The 21,022-nt window shown below is 47.7% G+C and overlaps 1 protein-coding gene across 1 annotated transcript; it reads right to left on the reverse strand.

The window, feature by feature from the left end:
• Nucleotides 1-2,557: 2,557 nt before the first annotated feature.
• On the reverse strand, nucleotides 2,558-20,803 carry AGMAT (agmatinase (putative)). The gene is made up of 7 exons (XM_073601536.1): nucleotides 20,373-20,803; nucleotides 15,751-15,953; nucleotides 13,003-13,051; nucleotides 7,787-7,982; nucleotides 7,290-7,469; nucleotides 4,853-4,937; nucleotides 2,558-2,853 (listed from the first exon to the last, which is right to left on the reverse strand). The coding sequence occupies exons 1-7, from the start codon at nucleotides 20,723-20,725 to the stop codon at nucleotides 2,780-2,782; spliced, it is 1,140 nt and encodes a 379-aa protein (XP_073457637.1). The 5' UTR covers nucleotides 20,726-20,803; the 3' UTR covers nucleotides 2,558-2,779.
• Nucleotides 20,804-21,022: the final 219 nt, after the last annotated feature.

Below are 21,022 nucleotides of genomic sequence, written 5' to 3' on the forward strand. Positions count from 1 at the left end.
TTTGTTATCATTAATTTGTTACGTTCCATTCGTTTAGATGCGGCATTTGCTATTTCGGATAATTCGTAACTTCGGATAAATTTGTTACGTTCACTAACAGCCAAATTTGAAAGGAAATTCCAATACCTGTAATTTAATAGTTAATAACTAATAATAACTTAACTATTACTATTTCGAATTGAATGGTTATTATTTCGAATTAACTATAACTATTAAATGTAGTTATTATTTCGAATTTAATAGTTATTTCAAATTACTATTAAAATTTCGAAATAATAATAACTATTAATTTATAGGTATTGGAATTTCCTTTCAAATTTGGCAGTTAGTGAACGTAACGAATACGAATTTATCCGAAATAACAAATGTCGCATCTAAACGAATGGAAAGTAACAAATTAATAATATACTTATGATTATTTATTAATTCGTTACATTCCATTTGTTACGGCATTCGTAACTTTGGATAAATTCGTCTTCGTTATATTCACTAACAGCCAAATTTGACGGGAAATTCCAATACCTATAATTTATTAGCTAGTTAATATTAGTTATTCTTTTGAATTTTCGAATTTACGAACATTTTGGAAAAATTCGTTAAACGGGTTTTCATTATTTTGGATATTTCCGAATTTGTCGAAATTAGTTCAACGAATTCGTAACTAAACGAATTGCACGTGTTTAACGTGAATACACGACTTGTAATTCGAACATGTTTCGGCTATTACAGTCTAAAACACGTTTCGCGTAATAGCCGAAACATGTTAGCATTTCATGTAGTTTGTTATCGTTATGTAGCTAGTAAAGAGTGACAAGGAGTTTACCGAGTGGCCGTTTTATTTGTTGATGTAGGAAGAAAAAAAAGTTGGCGAGGAGGAAACAATAAGGTTGTCAGAATTTGAACTTTCCTGGAGTGCAGCCAGCTTCCTTTTTTTTTTTTTTTTTTTTTTTTTTTTTTTTTTTTTTTTTGCTTCCTGGACCCACCTGATTTATGGGGCGAGCACTCCAGTCTGTAGGGTGACCTGGGCGCTGGGCACTTTACAGTTTTGTGTACGACAATTGGTGTGCGTGCACAAAGCCTTACAGACGAAGCCGCGCGGGGCGGAGCAGCGCAGACTTAAGCTGTCCCCATAATGAGCAATGCAACTTTTACATGAACTGGAATTGTAATAGTCATACTGGGGCTCCGTTCCTTTAAATCGCTGTCATTGAGTAATATACATGGTTTGATTGGCCCTCCCTGCATGTTCACCCGTCTTGTGGGGTCTCCAGTACAGAAAGGATGCCTACCACATTTTCTTACCCCTCCCCCCTTCATTGGCATAGAAATGGTTAAACTTCCCCCGTGCTGAAATGTTCCCCCTTAACAGGTGGAAAAAAAAAACACTAGAAAATCGATGAATAATTAATTATTTCTGGCAGAAGACTTTGCACTTTTTTTTTTTTTTTTTTTTTTTTTTTTTGAATTTTTAGAAAATAACTTATTTTAGTTTTTTTTTATATAATTTAACTTATACGGTCATTTGTATATATATTTTTTGTTGTTTAATATGATTACTGCATTGAACTCTGAAATAAACTATTTTACCGTGTGACGTATGGCGTGGTGTCATTGGTAACAGGAAATCTCTCAAACTTTTAATGCCTATGGGGGGGGGGCGGTGTCTGCATCATGTGACCGCTGTGATTGGCTCCCAGAGCGGTCACATGATCGGGAGCCGGTCCAGGCAGCTCCCTGACCGCGCCCTCAGCAGGCAACCTTCCGCTGTGGACGCATGTGTGGTGCGGCTGTGCAATAAAACCTTTAATGATTGGAAGAACTGAAGGCTAATGAATGAAAGGGGGCGGGGCCAGGTACAATCAGACTGGGGAAGGGAAGTTCTAGAAGATGATGCTAGATGCCCCCCCCCCCAGCCAGGAAATGAGGCGGGGCTTTAGCTGACTTGCTGCAGCTTCTAATGCACATTGTGGGAAACTCACAGTGTATGTAAGAGACCCCCCACGTGTGTAAACGTTTCATATTCATCTTCCATGCAGCACGTTTTTTCTGTGTTTGTTGCTATGTTGGGCACAGGAAGGCTCAGAGGGGACAGCTGGCGTTCCTGAGGGATGAAGGGACAAGAGCGCCGTTCCATGATGGAAAATATTTCCCCCACCATCTTCATTAACCACAAATCCAACCAACAACTTTTATACAAAGCGACTTTTTATTTTTATTTTTTACTTTTTTTTACCTCCTCCCACTTCCTGTCTACAGGCCCTCGCTCCGCCCTCAGCACATCGTTCTCATTGCTCTGGACCGGCTTCCTGATGCTGACAACGGGCGGCCATGCCTGAGGGATGTGTGTCAGCACAGCCTTGTGTAGTCTCCACCAGGGGGGCGCGTGAGAGAGGCTGACCACGCAGGAGTTCAACTGGGAGGAGGCGGCAGTGTTGTCACCCTACAACAGGAAGTGTCTTATCAAGAACTTCATTTTTTTTTTTTTTTTTTTAATCTAAGCTGCAGATTTCAAAGAAGAAAAACACAAAAGCAGCAAAGCAGTGTGCGATCCCGAGAGCCCGATTCCGGCTGTTGGCGTTCTGTGCAGCAAAAGCGAAATCTGATTGGCCGCTTTTATTTTTCGTATCAAGATCCAGGGATTTGTTCACTATGTGTAAAGATTAGGATTCCTGCAGCAAAGCGTCTATCTTGGGTTTTTTTTTTTTTTTTTCCAGGTCTGCTCTTCTTGTTGGGGGTTGTCAGAGCGCCGCCTGCTGTCCAGTCCTGGTCATAACTGACTTTAGTAGGTCTTCACGTTGGGTAGAACGCACAGCATTTCGAACAAGAGGTTGGCTGCGGTCAGAGCCGTGTTCCCTGCAACATTCAACATTTGCAATTAGTGATTGTGAAATGGGAAATCCTTCTACTTGTACTCCTGAGAGGAATGGTAGAATTCCCCACTGGGGGACGCTCCTCTACTGAGCTGACTCTAAGGCCCCTTTCACACGGGTGGACCGTTCACCTGTCAAGTTTTTAGGTGGGTCTGAACGGACGCTCCATGCAGGTCTATGGAGGTCCATGCAGGTCTATGTAGCGACTGATGTCAGCGGTGACCTGTCCGATGACATCCGATCCGCTAAAATCAGACGTCCTGGTGGGTCGGATTAGATCTGATCCAATCTCTCCATAGGAATCAGCGGTGCTCGACAGGCCCCTCCCCCGCTCAGTGAGCAGAAACGCATCCGCCTCGTGTGGAAGGGGCCTAAGACCCATAAATGTCAAACACAAGACCCAAGGCCTGGCTGAATCCGGCCCTCCTGACCTTGTCATGTGGCCCTCACACCCAGTTTTACAGCCCCAACATGGCGGAACTCCATTCTGCCACCTGCGGCTCCCACCCTCCACTCCCCGTTGTCACTGCTGTGTTTACAAAGAAAAGCTTTGCTAAGTGGCTCCCAGGGATGGGGGGAGAGGGGTTGTACACCCTTCACTCTGTACATAGCGCACCCCTAAACTCTGCACTCTGTACATAGCGCACCCCTAAACTCTGCACTCTGTACATAGCGCACCCCTAAACTCTGCACTCAGCGCACCCCTAAACTCTGCACTCTGTACATAGCGCACCCCTAAACTCTGCACTCTGTACATAGCGCACCCCTAAACTCTGCACTCAGCGCACCCCTAAACTCTGCACTCTGTACATAGCACACCCCTAAACTCTGCACTCAGCGCACCCCTGAACTCTGCACTCTGTACATAGCGCACCCCTGAACCGCTCACTCTGTGCGTAGCGCACCTCTAAACTCTGTACATAGTGCATCCCTGAACTCTGTGCGTAGCACACCCCTAAACCCTTCACTCTGGGCGTAGCGCACACCTGAATCCTTCACTGTGTAGAGCACCCCTAAACTCTGCACGTAGCACACCCCTAACCCCTGCACTCTGCACGCAGCGCACCCCTGCACTCTGCACGCAGCGCACCCCTGCACTCTGCACGCAGCGCACCTCTGCACGCAGCGCACCCCTGCACTCTGCACGCAGCGCACCCCTGCACTCAGCGCACCCCTGCACTCTGCACTCAGCGCACCCCTGCACTCTGCACTCAGCGCACCCCTGAACTCTGCACTCAGCGTACCCCTGAACTCTGCACTCTGTACGTAGCACACCCCTGAACTCTGCACTCAGCACACCCCTAAATCCTTCACTCTGTGCGTAGCGCACCCCTGAATCCTTCACTCTGTGTGTAGCGCACCCCTGAATCCTTCACTCTGTGCGTAGCGCACCCCTGAATCATTCTGTGTAGAGCACCCCCTAACCCCTGCACTCAGCGCACCCCTAACCCCTACACTCAGCGCACCCCTGAACTCTGCATTCAGCGCACCCCTGAACTCTGCACTCGGTACGTAGCACACCCCTAAACTCTGCACTCAGCGCACCCTTGAACTCTGCACTCTGTATGTAGCACACCCCTGCACTCTGTATGTAGCACACCCCTGAACTCTGCACACAGCGCACCTCTGAACTCTGCACTCTGTACACAGCGCACCTCTGAAATTCTGTAGGTAGTGCACCCCTAAACCCTGCCCTCTGTACAAAATGCACCCCTGAACCCTGTACTCTGTATGTAGTGCACCCCAGATACAATCAACCCTTTGAGGACAACCATACTGCTGATGCGGCCCCATGATGAAATTGAGTTGGACACCCCTGATCTAAGGGGTTAGATGGGCGATTTATACTTCTAAGCTCCCAGTACCCCACCGTTACTTCCTGTGCACAGATTTTATTGTCCCTGAATTACAATCCTTCCCCATAATAGAGAGCCGAGGAGGCGCCATAATGACCCGAAATCCTCTGAGGCGCCGACACTCACCTGACAGGTCGTAGATTGGGGCAACTTCTACCAGGTCACAACCTACGATGTTCATTCCCCGACAGCCGCGGATTATCTCTAGAGCCTGGAGGGGGATAAACCAGAAAAGTTTTAGCTTAATGAGGAACTTCAGTCCTAGAATACATTTGCCCCTTCTCTCCCACGCCGCCATCTTTGAGTATCCTGAGCGCGTACAAATGTACCGCGGAGTCTGCTGGGTCCCAAAGACCTGCGGCACATCTTCACACGGGCAGAGTCTTGCGATGCGCATGCACCTGTCAGTAAGACTGCCCCCTGGGATGTATGACGTGTATATCCAAGGCATTGGGGGGCGCTATTCCATTCACACATTGGTGACTGTAGAGGGGCCTGACTGTGGCCAGTGGGAATAGAACATTTTCTGATGTCAGTGGGAGTGAACAATGGCACATCTTTAGTGGGAGGAATAGTGTCCCATCATTGGAGTCAGTGGGATGAATCGTGCCCCATCTTTGGAATCAGTGGGAGGAATAGTGCCCCATCATTGGAATCAGTGGGAGGAATAGTGCCCCATCATTGGCGTCAGTGGGAGGAATCGTGCCCCATCATTGGCGTCAGTGGGAGGAATCGTGCCCCATCATTGGCGTCAGTGGGAGGATTAGTGCCCCATCATTGGCGTGGGAGGAATAGTGCCCCGTCATTGGTGTCAGTGGGAGGAATAGTGTCCTATCATTGGTGTCAGTGGGAGGAATAGTGCCCCATCATTGGCGTCAGTGGGAGGAATCAGTGGCGTCACTAGGGTTGGTGTCACCCGGTGCTGAAAAAATTGGTGTCACCCCCCTCCACCAAATATAGTCCCCCCTCAGTACAGACCCTCCTCCGCTAACTACAGATCCCGCAGTATAGATCCCCCTCCCTCAGTATAGATTACCCTCACTAAGAACAGACCTCCACCCTCAGTGCAGACCTCCCCCAATCAGTATAGACCTCCAACCTCAGTGCAGACCCCCCCATCAGGGTAGAATCCACCCTCTTAGTGCAGATCCCCCCCTTAGTGCAGACCCCCATCAGTATATAACCTCCCCTTAATGCAGACCCCCCATCAGTATAGAATCACCCCTTAGTGCAGACCCCCCATCAATATAGACACCCCCTCTTAGTGCAGACCCCCCATCAGTATAGAATCCCCCTTAGTGCAGACCCCCATAAGTATAGAATTCCCCTTAGTGCAGACCCCCATCAGTATAGAATTCCCCTTAGTGCAGACCCCCATCAGTATAGAATTCCCATTAGTGCAGACCCCCATCAGTATAGAATTCCCCTTAGTGCAGACCCCCATCAGTATAGAATTCCCCTTAGTGCAGACCCCCATCAGTATAGAATTCCCCTTAGTGCAGACCCCCATCAGTATAGAATCACCCCTTAGTGCAGACCTCCATCAATATAGACAGCCCCTCTTAGTGCAGACCCCCATCAGTATAGAATCATCCCTTAGTGCAGACCCCCATCAGTATAGAATCATCCCTTAGTGCAGACCCCATCAGTATAGAATCACCCCTTAGTGCAGACCCCCATCAGTATAAGCACCCCTCTCCCCTCCCATAGCGCCCCCCCTGCACATGTCCATCTACTAATCTACTTAGAGTGTACAGTACCTCAGTACAGCGTGGCCGCGGACGTATACACACAGAGGTGTGTGTCACTCAGGCTCCTCCTCCTCACTGGATGTAAACAGAGGAGGAGGCAGCTTCAGTCCGCTCCACGGGGGACACAGAGTGAGCGAGACGAGAGGCACAGGGCAGCGGGCGTTGTCAGCGGCTGCGGTTCTGCTATACATGGGTGTCGCCCCTCTGGCAGGTGTCACCCGGGTGCGGAAAGGCCCCCCCGCCCCCACCTTGCAACGCTACTGGGAGGAATGTGCCCCATCATTGGTGTCAGTGGTAGGAATAGTGCCCCATCATTGGTGTCAGTGGGAGGAATAGTGTCCTATCATTGGTGTCAGTGGGAGGAATAGTGCCCCATCATTGGCGTCAGTGGGAGGAATCAGTGGCGTCACTAGGGTTGGTGTCACCCGGTGCTGAAAAAATTGGTGTCACCCCCCTCCCCCCCCCCCCCTCCACCAAATATAGTCCCCGCCTCACTGGCGTCAATGGGAGGAATAGTGCCCCATCATTGGTGTCAGTGGGAGGAATAGTGCCCCATCATTGGTGTCAGTGGGAGGAATAGGGCCCCATCATTGGTGTCAGTGGGAGGAATAGCGCCCCATCATTGGTGTCAATGGAAGGAATAGCGCCCCATTATTGGTGTCAGTGGAAGGAACAGTGCCTCTAGGACAGGATAAAAGCCCCCCCCCATAACTCTGAATTGTCATGGAAGGCCAACTTAGGCCCAGGTTGCATTGGCCACCTCCAATCAGGAGAAGCCTCCATCTACCTGCCCATGGGCTGGTTTTGCCTACCTGGTGTGTTGTAAGTCCGGCAACCTCCGGTGTGCCAGTGCCGGGGGCGAACGATGGGTCAATTCCGTCAATGTCAAAAGTGATGTAAACGGGTTTGTCCCCCATCTGCTGGCGAATCTCCGACATGAGAGGAACCAAAGACTTGAACCAGCAATCCTCAGCGAAGACGACCCGGAATCCCTGAAAGACACACGAGACGGTGAGACTCCAAGCTTCACCGGGGTGGATTCCGACATCGCCAACGTGGGCTGCGGCCCCTCATAGATCACATTCCTGGCCGCCATCACCACACCCTGTGTATAATAAAAGGCTCCCACATACCAGTGCCATCCAAACCTCAGAAGTTTTCCTGGAGGTGGCATCATTCTGTGGTCATTTTTTTTTTTTTTCTCTCCAAAGCCTCCATGGTTTTTTTTTTTTCCAGAGAATAAAAGCCGGACTAAATTTAGGGGATGGGGGGGGGGGGGTTCCCCTTGAAGTGGGTGGTGACAACATACCTGGTCTCTGCAGAATTTGTAGGGGTCGGCGCTGTAGGAAGAGCCTCGGATTCCAATCTGGACCACCCTCTTGCAGTCCAGGAGACCATCATCCACGCAACGTCTGAATGGTGTCCCATGGTAGATCTTCTCGCCGAGCGCCATGTCGCCCGTGTCGGTGTGCGCGTCCACGTGTACCAAACCCACCGGACCGTGCCTGCAGCGGGGCAACGCAGACAAAGGCCGTCATGTTAAATTGTATTGCCAACGAGCCCATTTTTTAATTACTGTTAAAAGATTTGTCCCCTCCCCCTCCTCCTATACTGAGATGGCCTTAACCAGGAAAAAAAAAAATCAGCTCACATGATGCAGTTTTTGGTGCTTTACTACATCTAATGTGTTCAGTCAGAATGCCATTGTGGAAGCGGGCACAGACACATGGCGGGGTGACTTTCTTGCTTTACTTTTACCCAGTGAAAATGAAAAGACAACATCCTTTACCACATTTTGCACCCCCCCTCCCCTCTCTGCTCTCACCCCCATACTGCTGCCCCTGACCTCTACCCCCGGTACTCACCACAGTGCCAGTGCATGCCACCCCCCTGCACTCACAGCGCCAGTGCATGCCACCCCCCTGCACTTACCACAATGCCAATGCAAGCCACCCCCCTGCACTCACCACAGCACCAGTGCATGCCACCCCTCTGCACTCAGCGCCAGTGCATGCCATCCCCCTGCACTCACCACAATGCCAGTGCATGCCACCCCCTGCACTCAACACAGCACCAGTGCATGCCACCCCTCTGCACTCACAGCGCCAGTGCATGCCACCCCCTGCACTCAACACAATGCCAGTGCATGCCACCCCCTGCACTCAACACAGCGCCAGTGCATGCCACCACCTGCACTCAACACAGCGCCAGTGCATGCCACCTCCTGCACTTACAGCGCCAGTGCATGCCACCCCCCTGCACTCACAGCGCCAGTGCATGCCACCCCCTGCACTCACAGCGCCAGTGCATGACACCTCCTCTGGACTCACCATAGCCCCAGTGCATGTCACCCCTCCTGCACTTACCACAATGCCAGTGCACGCCACCCCCCTGCACTCACTACAGCACCAGTGTACGCCACCACCCTGCACTCACCACAGCACCAGTGCATGCCACCCCCTGCACTCACCACAGCACCAGTGCATGCCACCCCTCTGCACTCACAGCGCCAGTGCATGCCACCCCCCTGCACTCACCACAATGCCAGCGCATGCCACCCCCTGCACTCAACACAGCACCAGTGCATGCCACACCTCTGCACTCACAGCGCCAGTGCATGCCACCCCCCTGCACTCAACACAATGCCAGTGCATGCCACCCCCCTGCACTCACCACAATGCCAGGGCATGCCACCCCCTGCACTCAACACAGTGCCAGTGCATGTCACCCCCTGCACTTACAGCGCCAGTGCATGCCACCCCCTGCACTCACAGCGCCCATGCATGCCACCCCTCCTGCACTCACAGCGCCAGTGCATGCCACCCCCCTGCACTCACAGCGCCAGTGCATGCCACCCCCTGCACTCACAGCGCCAGTGCATGCCACCCCCTGCACTCACAGCGCCAGTGCATGACACCTCCTCTGGACTCACCATAGCCCCAGTGCATGCCACCCCTCCTGCACTTACCACAATGCCAGTGCATGCCACCCCCCTGCACTCACTACAGCACCAGTGTATGCCACCCCCCTGCACTCACCACAATGCCAGTGCATGCCACTCCCTCACTTTCACCATTATGCCTTACAGCCCCCTGTGCTCTCCCCACCACAAGCCCCTCGTCACCCCAATTCATTTTTGTTAAATCCAGCGGAGGGCACAAGACTAGTATTGCTGTCCTAGAAAATAGATATTATTGTAGTAATGTACACCGATCGGCCATAACATTCTGACCACTGACAGGTAAAGTGAATATCATTGACTATCTGGTTACCATGACATCTGGAAGTGGGTGGGATATATTGGGCAGCAGTTGATGTGTTGAAAGGAGAAAAATGGACAAGTGGAAAGATTGGAGGGACTTTGACAAGGACCAAATTATAATGTGTAGACGAATGGGTGAGAGCAACTCCAAAACTGAGATGTTCACAGTCTGCAGTTATCAGGACCGACCAAAAGTGCTCCAAGGAAGGAGAACAGGAGAAACCGGTGGCAGGGTCATGCGGCCAAGGCTTATTGATAGAGGTGGGGGAGGCCCGTTGATGGAGGTGGAGAGGGAATTCTCATTGATGGAGGTGGGGAGGGAAGGCTCATTGATGGAGGTGGTGAGGGAAGGCTCATTGATGGAGGTGGGGAGGGAAGGCTAATTGATGGGGAGGGAAGGCTCATTTATGGAGGTGGGGGGAGGGAAGGCTCATTTATGGAGGTGGGGAGGGAAGTCTCATTGATGGAGGTGGGGAGGGGAGGCTCATTGATGGAGGTGGGGGAGGGGAAGGCTCATTGATGGAGGTGGGGAGGGAAGGCTAATTGATGGGGAGGGAAGGCTCATTTATGGAGGTGGGGAGGGAAGTCTCATTGATGGAGGTGGGGAGGGGAGGCTCATTGATGGAGGTGGGGGAGGGGAAGGCTCATTGATGGAGGTGGGGAGGGAAGTCTCATTGATGGAGGTGGGGGAGGGAAGTCTCATTGATGGAGGTGGGGGAGGGAAGTCTCATTGATGGAGGTGGGGGAGGGAAGGCTCATTGATGGAGGTGGGTGGGGAAGGCTCATTGATGGAGGTGGGGAGGGAAAGCTCATTGATGGGGGTGGGGAGGGAAAGCTCATTGATGGAGGTGGGGAGGGGAAGGCTCATTGATGGAGGTGGGGAGGGAAGGCTCATTGATGGAGGTGGGGAGGGGAAGTCTCATTGATGGAGTTGGGGGAGGGAAGGCTCATTGATGGAGGTGGGTGGGGAAGGCTCATTGATGGAGGTGGGGGGAGGAAAAGGCTCATTGATGGAGGTGGAGGAGGGAAGGCTCATTGATGGAGGTGGGGGGAGGAAAAGGCTCATTGATGGAGGTAGGGTGGGAAGGCTCATTGATGGAGATGGGGAGGGAAGGCTCATTGATGGAGGTGGGGGAGGGAAGGCTCATTGATGGGGGTGCGGAGGGAAGGCTCATTGATGGAGGTGTGGGAGGGAAGGCTCATTGATGGAGGTGGGGGAGGGAAGGCTCATTGATGGAGGTGGGGAGGGGAAAGCTCATTGATGGAGGTGGGGGGAGGAAAAGGCTCATTGATGGAGGTGGGGGAGGGAAGGCTCATTGATGGAGGAGGGGAGGGAAGGCTCATTGATGGAGTTGGGGAGAGAAGGCTCATTGATGGAGGTGGGGAGAGAAGGCTCATTGATGGAGGAGGGGACGGAAGGTTCATTGATGGAGGTGGGGAGGGAAGGCTCATTGATGGAGGTGGAGGAGGGAAGGCTCATTGATGGAGGTGGAGGAGGGAAGGCTCATTGATGGAGGAGGGTGAGGAAGGCTCATTGATGGAGGTGGGGAGGAAAAGGCTCATTGATGGAGGTGGGGGAGGGGGGCTCATTGATGGAGGTGGGGAAGGGAAGGCTCATTGATGGAGGTGGGGAGGGAAGGCTCATTGATGGAGGTGGGGAGGGAAGGCTCATTGATGGAGGTGGGGAGGGAAGGCTCATTGATGGAGGTGGGGAGGGAAGGCTCATTGATGGAGGTGGGGAGGGAAGGCTCATTGATGGAGGTGGGGAGGGAAGGCTCATTGATGGAGGTGGGGAGAGAAGGCTCATTGATGGAGGTGGGGAGGAGAAGGCTCATTGATGGAGGTGGGGAGGGAAGGCTCATTGATGGAGGTGGGGAGGGAAGGCTCATTGATGGAGGTGGGGAGAGAAGGCTCATTTATGGAGGTGGGGAGGAGAAGGCTCATTGATGGAGGTGGGGAGGGAAGGCTCATTGATGGAGGTGGGGAGAGAAGGCTCATTTATGGAGGTGGGAAGGAGAAGGCTCATTGATGGAGGTGGGGAGGGAAGGCTCATTGATGGAGGTGGGGAGGGAAGGATCATTGATGGAGGTGAGGAGGCTCATTGATGGAGGTGGGAGAGGGAAGGCTCATTGATGGAGGTGGGGGAGGGGGGCTCATTGATGGAGGTGGGGAAGGGAAGGGTCATTGATGGAGGTGGGGAGGGAAGGCTCATTGATGGAGGTGGGGAGGGAAGGCTCATTGATGGAGGTGGGGAGGGAAGGCTCATTGATGGAGGAGGGGGAGGGAAGGCTCATTGATGGAGGTGGGGAGGGAAGGCTCATTGATGGAGGTGGGGAGGGGGGGCTCATTGAGGGAGGTGGGGAAGGGAAGGCTCATTGATGGAGGTGGGGAGAGAAGGCTCATTGATGGAGGTGGGGAGAGAAGGCTCATTGATGGAGGTGGGGAGAGAAGGCTCATTTATGGAGGTGGGGAGGGAAGGCTCATTGATGGAGGTGGGGAGGGAAGGCTCATTGATGGAGGAGGGGACGGAAGGCTCATTGATGGAGGTGGGGAGGGAAGGCTCTTTGAAGGAGGTGTGGAGGGAAGGCTCATTGATGGAGGTGGGGAGGAAAAGGCTCATTGATGGAGGTGGGGGAGGGGGGCTCATTGATGGGGGTGGGGAGGAAAGGCTGGCCTGTGTAGTCTGATCCAATAGAAGAGCTACCGGAGCTTAGATTGCAGAGGAAGGAAATGCTGGTTGCGATAGAAAGGTGTCAGAACACACAGAGCATAGCAGTTTGTTGTGTATGGGGATGTGTAGTTGCAGACCGGTCAGGGTGTCCATGCTGACCTGTATCCACAGCTAAAAGTGCCTACAATGGGCACCTGAGCATCAGAACTGGAGCAATGGAAGAAGGTGGCCTGGTCTGATGAATTCAAGAATGATTTGAGGAACACAACAACAAATTGGAGGTGTTGACTTGGCCTCCATATTCTCCAGATCTCAACTATCTCAAGCACCTGTGGAATGTGCTGGAAAAGCAAGTCCGATCCATGGAGGCCCCACCTCCCAACCTACAGGACTTAAAGGATATGCTACTGACAGCGTGGTGCCAGATACCACAATCTACCTTGAGAGGTCTACTGGAGTCCATACCTGGACGGGCCAGGAGAGGGGGGGACCTACCCAATATTAGGTGTTTGGTCATAAAGTTATGGCTGATATATTGTATTCTCTTTTCTTTTTTTGTTATTGGTAATCAGCAGTGACAGTCATGACTTACTTTTCTGCTACGGCCTGAAGGATGGGGTAAGTGATGGTGTGATCTCCTCCTATGAAGACAAAAATAACATCATCATTAATAGAGTCCCAGAGAAAGCGAGAAATGGATCAGAGGAGGGGCGTGTCATCACTCCAGATCCACTTCTTGTATGCTGGGACTTCTAGTTCTACAGGGACAGATAATCTCAGGATATGTTGTGCCGGGTGATCCCGGAGTTCTGTTTGCTGTATGCGGGTGTATCTACATTCACCATCAGTGACCCTATCATATACAGTTGGGTGGGGGTGACTCCAAACTTTTATAAATGATCGACGGCCAAAAAAAAAAATATGTATAAACAAATATATATATATATATATATAACAATGTGAATGAATATATGTTTTACTTTTTTTTTTTTTTTTTTTTTTAATCAGTATATGATTTAGTACAACAGACAAAAAAAAAATCTTCAGTATAAAAGCAAACAAATTCAGAATAAACATAAGCCCACCAAAGTCCCTTTCAGAGCCCCTTTATACCAGAGTCCCCATCTAATTCCCCCTTATTATTACTATTATTAATATAATTTTTACTGTTATTATTATCATTATTGTTATTTTTTTATTATTATTATTATTATTGTTATTTTTCATTATTATTATTTTTTATTATTAGTGTTATTTTTTATTATTATTGTTGTTTTTTTATTATTATTGTTATTTTTATTATTATTATTCCCCTCTAGCCTTTCTAATTAAGGAGGTCTTGTCCACCTAGGACCCCCCACACACACACACACACTGGATGGCAGGTCTTTCATACTCCTCCCATTCATCTCTGGAGTTTGCAGTGTAACATGTAACGGCCCCAGGAGAACATTCCAGATGATGCAACCGCAGCACCTGCCGCTGACATTCATTCCGAGACCCTGCGATCGCTCATCTTCCCCAACACAGAACCCCCGTGTCTCGTTGGGGAAGATTTTCCTTCACTTCCTGTCCTAGAGACTGAGACTTATTGGCGTTGATGTTATTATTTATACTATTATTGTTTTTATTATTATTACTATTATTGTAATTATATAAAGAAAAATGAAAAAAAGAAAGTAAAAGAAAAAAAAGAAAAATGTAAAAAAAAAAAAAAAAAAAAAAAGGTGAAAGAAAAATAAATAGAATAAAGTAAACAAAAAAGAAACCAGTAAACGAACAAAAAAAAGAAATATGTAAAAAAAAAATAAAAAAGGTATTATAAGCATTAATGTTGTTATTATTTATCATTTTTATTGTTTTTATTATTTCATTAATATTATTGTTGTTTTTGTTGGGTTTTTTTTTAATTATTATTATTTTCATTATTTGCTGACACAGACCCTTGTCCCAATGTAAAGTGAAGTAGACATTCTAGAATGGTCAGCTTTTTAGTCCATGGAAAACCAAACAGGTGAACAGAGGGTGTGGCTTATCTAAAGTGGGTGTGGCCCAATGAGCGTGGTGGAGTCATTACTTCGCACCTGAAATAAAAGGTGTTAAAAAAAAAAAATAGAAAAATGTATACAAAAAATAAAAAGTAAAAGAAAAACGTAAAAAAAAAGTCAAAGAAAAAAAAGAAAAGTGCGAAAAAAAAGAAAAATTTAAAAAAAGAAAAACAGTAACAGAACAAAAAAAAAGAAAAATGTAAAAAAAAAAAAAAAAAAAAAAAAAAGGTGAAAGAAAAATAAAAAAAAAAGTAAACAAAAAAGAAACCAGTAAACGAACAAAAAAAAGAAAAATGTAAAAAAAAAAAAAAAAAAGGTATTATAAGCGTTAATGTTGTTATTATTTATCATTATTATTGTTTTTATTATTTCATTATTATTATTGTTGTTTTTATTATTATTATTGTTATTGGTTGTTGCTGTTATTAATATTATTGTTGTTTTTATTGTTTTTTTTTTATTATTATTATTTTCATTATTTGCTGACACAGACCCTTGTCCCAATGTAAAGTGAAGTAGACATTCTAGAATGGTCAGCTTTTTAGTCCATGGAAAACCAAACAGGTGAACAGAGGGTGTGGCTTATCTAAAGTGGGTGTGGCCCAATGAGCGTGGTGGAGTCATTACTTTGCACGTGAAATAAAAGGTGTTAAAAAAAAGAAAATAGAAAAATGTAAACAAAAAATAAAAAGTAAAAGAAAAACGTAAAAAAAAGTCAAAGAAAAAAAGAAAAGTGCGAAAGAAAAAAGAAAAATGTAAAAAAAGAAAAACAGTAACAGAATAAAAAAAAAAAAAAATGTAAAAAAAAATTTTTTTTTATTATTAGATTTAATGTTATTTATTATTGTTTTTATTATTTTATTATTATTGTTATTTTTTATTAATATTATTGTTGTTATTTTTATTCATAATTTTTCTTATTTTTTTTTTTTTTTAATTATTATTTTCATTAGAATTATTTGCTGACACAGACGCTTGTCCCAATGTAAAGTGAAGTAGACATTCTAGAATTGTCAGCTTTTTAGTCAATGGAAAACCAAACTGGTGAACAGAGGGCGTGGCTTATCTAAAGTGGGTGTGGCCCAATAAGCGTGGTGGAGTCATTACTTTGCACGTGAAATAAAAGGTGTTAAATGTAAAAAAAAAAAAGTAAAAGAAAAAAGAAAAGCAAAATGTTAAAAAAATAGTCCTCTTCGCTGTCACCGGTCAGTGCCCCCCCCCCCCCCCGTGGTTTGCTCTGGCTCCTCCTACCAGCAGGAATAAAAAAAGACGTTGCACACAGCGCCCCCTACCTAGTGTTAGCGGTATACACCCCGTCGCCATGATTTTCTGGTAGGCCTCTCTGATCCGCCGGCAGCTGTCCTTCAGGTCGTACAGATTCACATTAACGTCGCCGATGTCCGCCACCATGATAGACTCGTAGGGGGCCGATCGGGTGGTGATGTTGTACTTTCTCACCATGGAGGACTCCGCCCGGATGTGGCGCGGCCCGAACCTGGGGAACAAAAATATCACTTTTATGTGAAATCCCCGGTGTTCCTGCCAGTCCCCCTGCTTTCCAATTAAACACTGACCACACTAAGCAGGAGAGCACACCACGGTCAGTTCTCTAGCTGTGCTGGGAACTCATCCTGCTCTCCTCCAATGATCAGACTTGTCCTGATACCCCCCCCCCATTTCTCCCTACACAGCCATTCACTGGGAAGATCATTGTGCTGCTGTTTCTCCTCCCCCGGCTCTTACGCAGCTGAGAACAGAGGGAATCTGATCACTTATAAAAAAGAGGAAAAAAGGGATTTAGAATGTTTTTCTATCTATACAAAAATGTTTTGTCTTTCATTCCTATCTTATACAAGGTGATCGTTTACAATAACTTGAAGGTTAGGATTAGGGGGTAGGGTATAAATTAGGGGTTGGGGTTAGGATTAGGGGGTAGGGTATAAATTAGTGGTATGGGTTAGGATTAGGGGGTAGGGTATAAATTAGGGGTTGGGAGTTAGGATTTGGGGTTGGGATTAGGGGTTAGAAGTTAGGATTAGGGGTCAGGATTAGGGGTTAGAAGTTAGGATTAGGGGTTAGTGTCAGAATTAGAGGACAAGATTAGGGGTTGGGGCTAGGGATTGGGGTTAGGAATAGGGGTTAGGGTCAGGATTAGGGGTCAATATTAGGGGTTGGGGTTAGAATTAGGGTTAGGAGTTAGGATTGGGGGTCAGGATTAGGGGTTAGGGTTAGGATTGAGGGTTAGGATCAGGATTGGGGGTTAGGAGTTGGGATTAGGATTGGTGGTGTGGATTAGGGGTTAGAGTTAGGATTAGGAGTTGGGATTAGGGGTTAGGATTGGGGGTTAGGTCAGGATTAGGGTTAGGGGTTAGGATTGGGGGTTACAATTAGGATTAGGAGTTGGGATTAGGGGTTAGGATTAGGGGTTAGGATTAGGGGTTAGGGTCAGGATTAGAGGACAAGATTAGGGGTTGGGGCTAGGGATTGGGGTTAGGAATAGGGGTTAGGGTCAGGATTAGGGGTCAATATTAGGGGTTGGGGTTAGAATTAGGGTTAGGAGTTAGGATTGGGGGTCAGGATTAGGGGTTAGGGTTAGGATTGAGGGTTAGGATCAGGATTGGGGGTTAGGAGTTGGGATTAGGATTGGTGGTGTGGATTAGGGGTTAGAGTTAGGATTAGGAGTTGGGATTAGGGGTTAGGATTGGGGGTTAGGTCAGGATTAGGGTTAGGGGTTAGGATTGGGGGTTACAATTAGGATTAGGAGTTGGGATTAGGGGTTAGGATTAGGGGTTAGGGTCAGGGTTAGGATTAGGAGTTGGAATTAGGGGTTAGGATTGGGGGTTAGAATTAGGGTTAGGAGTTGGGATTAGGGGTTAGGATTAGGGGTTAGGGGTCAGGATTGGGGGTTAGAATTAGGAATAGGGTTAGGAGTTGGGATTAGGGGTTAGGATTGGGGGTTAGGGTCAGGATTAGGGTAAGGGGTTAGGATTGGGGGTTAGAATTAGGATTAGGGTTGGGATTAGGGGTTAGGATTGGGGGTTAGGGTCAGGATTAGGGGTTAGGGGTTAGGATTGGGGGTTACAATTAGGGTTAGGAGTTGGGATTAGGGGTTAGAATTAGGGATTAGGGGTTAGGATTAGGGGTTAGGGGTCAGGATTGGGGGTTAGAATTAGGATTAGGGTTAGGAGTTGGGATTAGGGGTCAGGATTAGGGGTTAGGGTCAGGATTAGGGTTTGGGGTTAGGATTGGGGGTTAGAATTAGGGTTAGGGGTCCCTTGCTGACGCTCCTGGCCCCTCCCTCCTGCCGAGTGCCCCCAATAGCAAGCAGCTATTGCGCTCCCGACCTGCGGCTCTCCATGTCCATTCACACACAGAGCCGTGGCTCGGCCCCACCCCCCTCTTGGTTGGCTCACTGGCTGTGATTGACAGCAGCGGGAACCAATGGGCTCCGCTGCTGCCAAAATCCAATCAGGAGTGCGAGTCCCTGGCGAGACAAGGCTCTTGTGGACATCGCTAGAGGAAGATGGGGCTCAGGTATGTATTGGGGGTGGGGTGCTACACACAGAGGGTTTTTTACCTTCATGAACAGAATGCACTTTCAATCACTTTAATTCATACTACTACTACTACTACTACTACTACTACTACTACTACTAGTAAATAAATGTAAAATAATCATAAATAATAAATAAATACAACAAATGAATACTATGTAATAATAAATAAATAATTAATTAACCCCTGATCCTTAAAATAATAATAAAATAATAATAATAATAATAAATAACCTAAAAACAAAATACATACATAAATTATTATTCTTAATAATAATATTCATAATAATAAATTATTATTATTATTATTTATATTTTTTGGGGGGGGTTGGGTGCTTAATATTATTATTATTATTTTTATTATAATTATAAATATTAAAAATAGTAATAATTTATTTAATATAGGGGGTAATTATTATTTATTTATTCATCATTACATATTGTCAATTTATTTTATTTATTTATTATTTATACTGAGTTTTAGGCATTTGTGTATTTATTGTACATTTATTTATTCATTTATTTTTATTTTTTTTTTACATTTTTTCATTTAAGCAGAAAATCACGTTGCACACTCACTTCTATGGCAATAAAGACGCGGCAAAAACACGCAAATCTGCCCAATTTGAGCTACAAAAAAAAACCCTCCAGAACTTTTTTAAGCTTCAGGCGACTCGTAGTGGAGATGTAAACCGTCTCCATAGAGAATAATAGTTTTTTTTTTGTTTTTTTTTCCCCCACCAATTTGGATCTGCCGAGGTGTGCTCGGGGCCTGAGAATTAATAGAACTTTGTCATGGGAGAGCTTGTACAATCAGATTGTAACGTGTATGGTGATGACAGAGGGGATTGTAGAGGTTGTAGTATGTGTGGTCGGCCTCCTCCAATCGCAATGTATATCTACAGTATCTGACAAAAGTAAGTACACCCCTCAGTGACATGTGTGTACATCTTTTCTTCTCTCTTTTCATGTGACAACACTGAAGAAATGACACTTTGTCTACAATGTAAAGTAGTGAGTGCACAGCTTGTATAACAGTGTAAATTTACTGTCCCCTCAAAATAACTCAACACACAGCCATTAATGTCTAAACCGCTGGCAACAAAAGTCAGTACACCCCTAAGTGAAAATCTCCAAATTGGGCCCAATTAGCCATTTTCCCTCCCCGGTGTCATGTGACTCCTTAGTATTACAAGGTCTCAGGTGTGAATGGGGAGCAGGTGTGTTAAATTTGGTGTTATCGCTCTCACTCTCTCATACTGGTCACTGGAAGTTCAACATGGCACCTCATGGCAAAGAACTCTCTGAGGATCTGAAAAAAAGAATAGTTGCTCTACATAAAGATGGTCTAGGCTATAAGAAGATTACCAAGACCCTGAAACTGAGCTGCAGCACGGTGGCCAAGACCATACAGCGGTATAACAGGACAGGCTCCACTCAGAACAGGCCTCGCCATGGTCCACCAAAGAAGTTGAGGTCTCGTGATCAGCGTCCTATCCAGAGGTTGTCTTTGGGAAATAGACGTATGAGTGCTGCCAGCATTGCTGCAGAGGTTGTAGGGGTGGGGGGTCAGCCTGTCAGTGCTCAGACCATACGCCGCACACTGCATCAAATTGGTCTGCATGGCTGTCATCCCAGAAGGAAGCCTCTTCTAAAGATGATGTACAAGAAAGTCCACAAACAGTTTGCTGAAGACAAGCAGACTAAGGACATGGATTACTGGAACCATGTCCTGTGGTCTGATGAGACCAAGATAAACGTATTTGGTTCAGATGGTGACAAGCGTGTGTGGGGGCAACCAGGTGAGGAGGACAAAGACAAGTGTGTCTTGTCTACAGTCAAGCATGGTGGTGGGAGTGTCATGGTCTGGGGGCTGCATGAGTGCTGCCGGTGTTCTGTGGAGAAGTGCCCGGGATGTACTGCGCATGCACACATGGTAGGAGGCATCACTTGATGGGAGATACCATTTCACAGGCACAAATTGAACCTATACAAACAGCGGGGGAGAGCGCAGTTCTCAGATTGTTCTTCGCTGCTGATGTAGGGCGGCTTGTTGAAGAGCTGGTTTTGTCTGTGTTGCAACCCCGTCCTTTCACGCAGCAAACCCGCCCGGCGACACAGACAAAACTGGATCATCAGCACACTGTAAATCCGCCCCGCAACAGCGAGACGCAATGTGAGAACTACGCCCCTCCCCCCTCCACCGCTATTTAAATAGGTTTCCATTGTGGCCGTGAAATGTGAGGGGTGTACTTACTTTTGTGAGATCTGATTCGGTATTGATTTCTAAATATATATTGATCGGTCTGTATCTTCCATTGATCGATTGGGAATCTCTGGATTTTCGGGGGTGTACTCGCCTGGCTCCAGGTCGGTTGGAGGTCCCGGTGTCCAGTGGCACCCCGATAAACGCGGCGTCCAGCCCCTCCGCCGACTCCTGGTAGGGCAGCTTCATCATAGTGCAGACCCCGGAGGGGCGGGCCACAAACTCCGCGCTCAGGGGAGCGTTAAACTTCTTGTCCGAAAGGCACCGCCAGGGGGGTCCCCGGAGCTCCGTCCACCTGAGCAGGGGCCGCGCCACAGACAAACCTGAGGAGCATCGCAGGGCCACCGACTGCCCCCATGGTGAGAGAGGGCCACAGAGGGGCCCCTGAGGGCCAGTCCGGAGGACGCTGGGACAGAGGAGATTGAGGATTCTCCCGAGATTGGCCATGACGGCTCTGCTGTGTCTCCTGGGCTCAAAGTACGATTCTCCTCCCTCGCTTGGGCCCTTGTCACCTCATGGGGCCCCACCCCCAACACACCTCCCGTCTCCCTAAATAAAGACACAGGACACCCCGGGGAGGAGGCGGTATTTTTAACTCTTCACATAACTTTGGAACATCTTCTGGAGGGCTTCCAACAGTCCTGAACTTCCTGATCTTACAGGGACTACGATCTATCTACAGGGACCCCAATCCATCCACAGGGACCCCGATCTATCTACAGGGACCCCAATCCATCCACAGGG

This window comes from Aquarana catesbeiana, linkage group LG10 (assembly GCF_042186555.1).
Source record: "Aquarana catesbeiana isolate 2022-GZ linkage group LG10, ASM4218655v1, whole genome shotgun sequence".
Classification (NCBI taxonomy): Eukaryota; Metazoa; Chordata; class Amphibia; order Anura; family Ranidae; genus Aquarana; species Aquarana catesbeiana.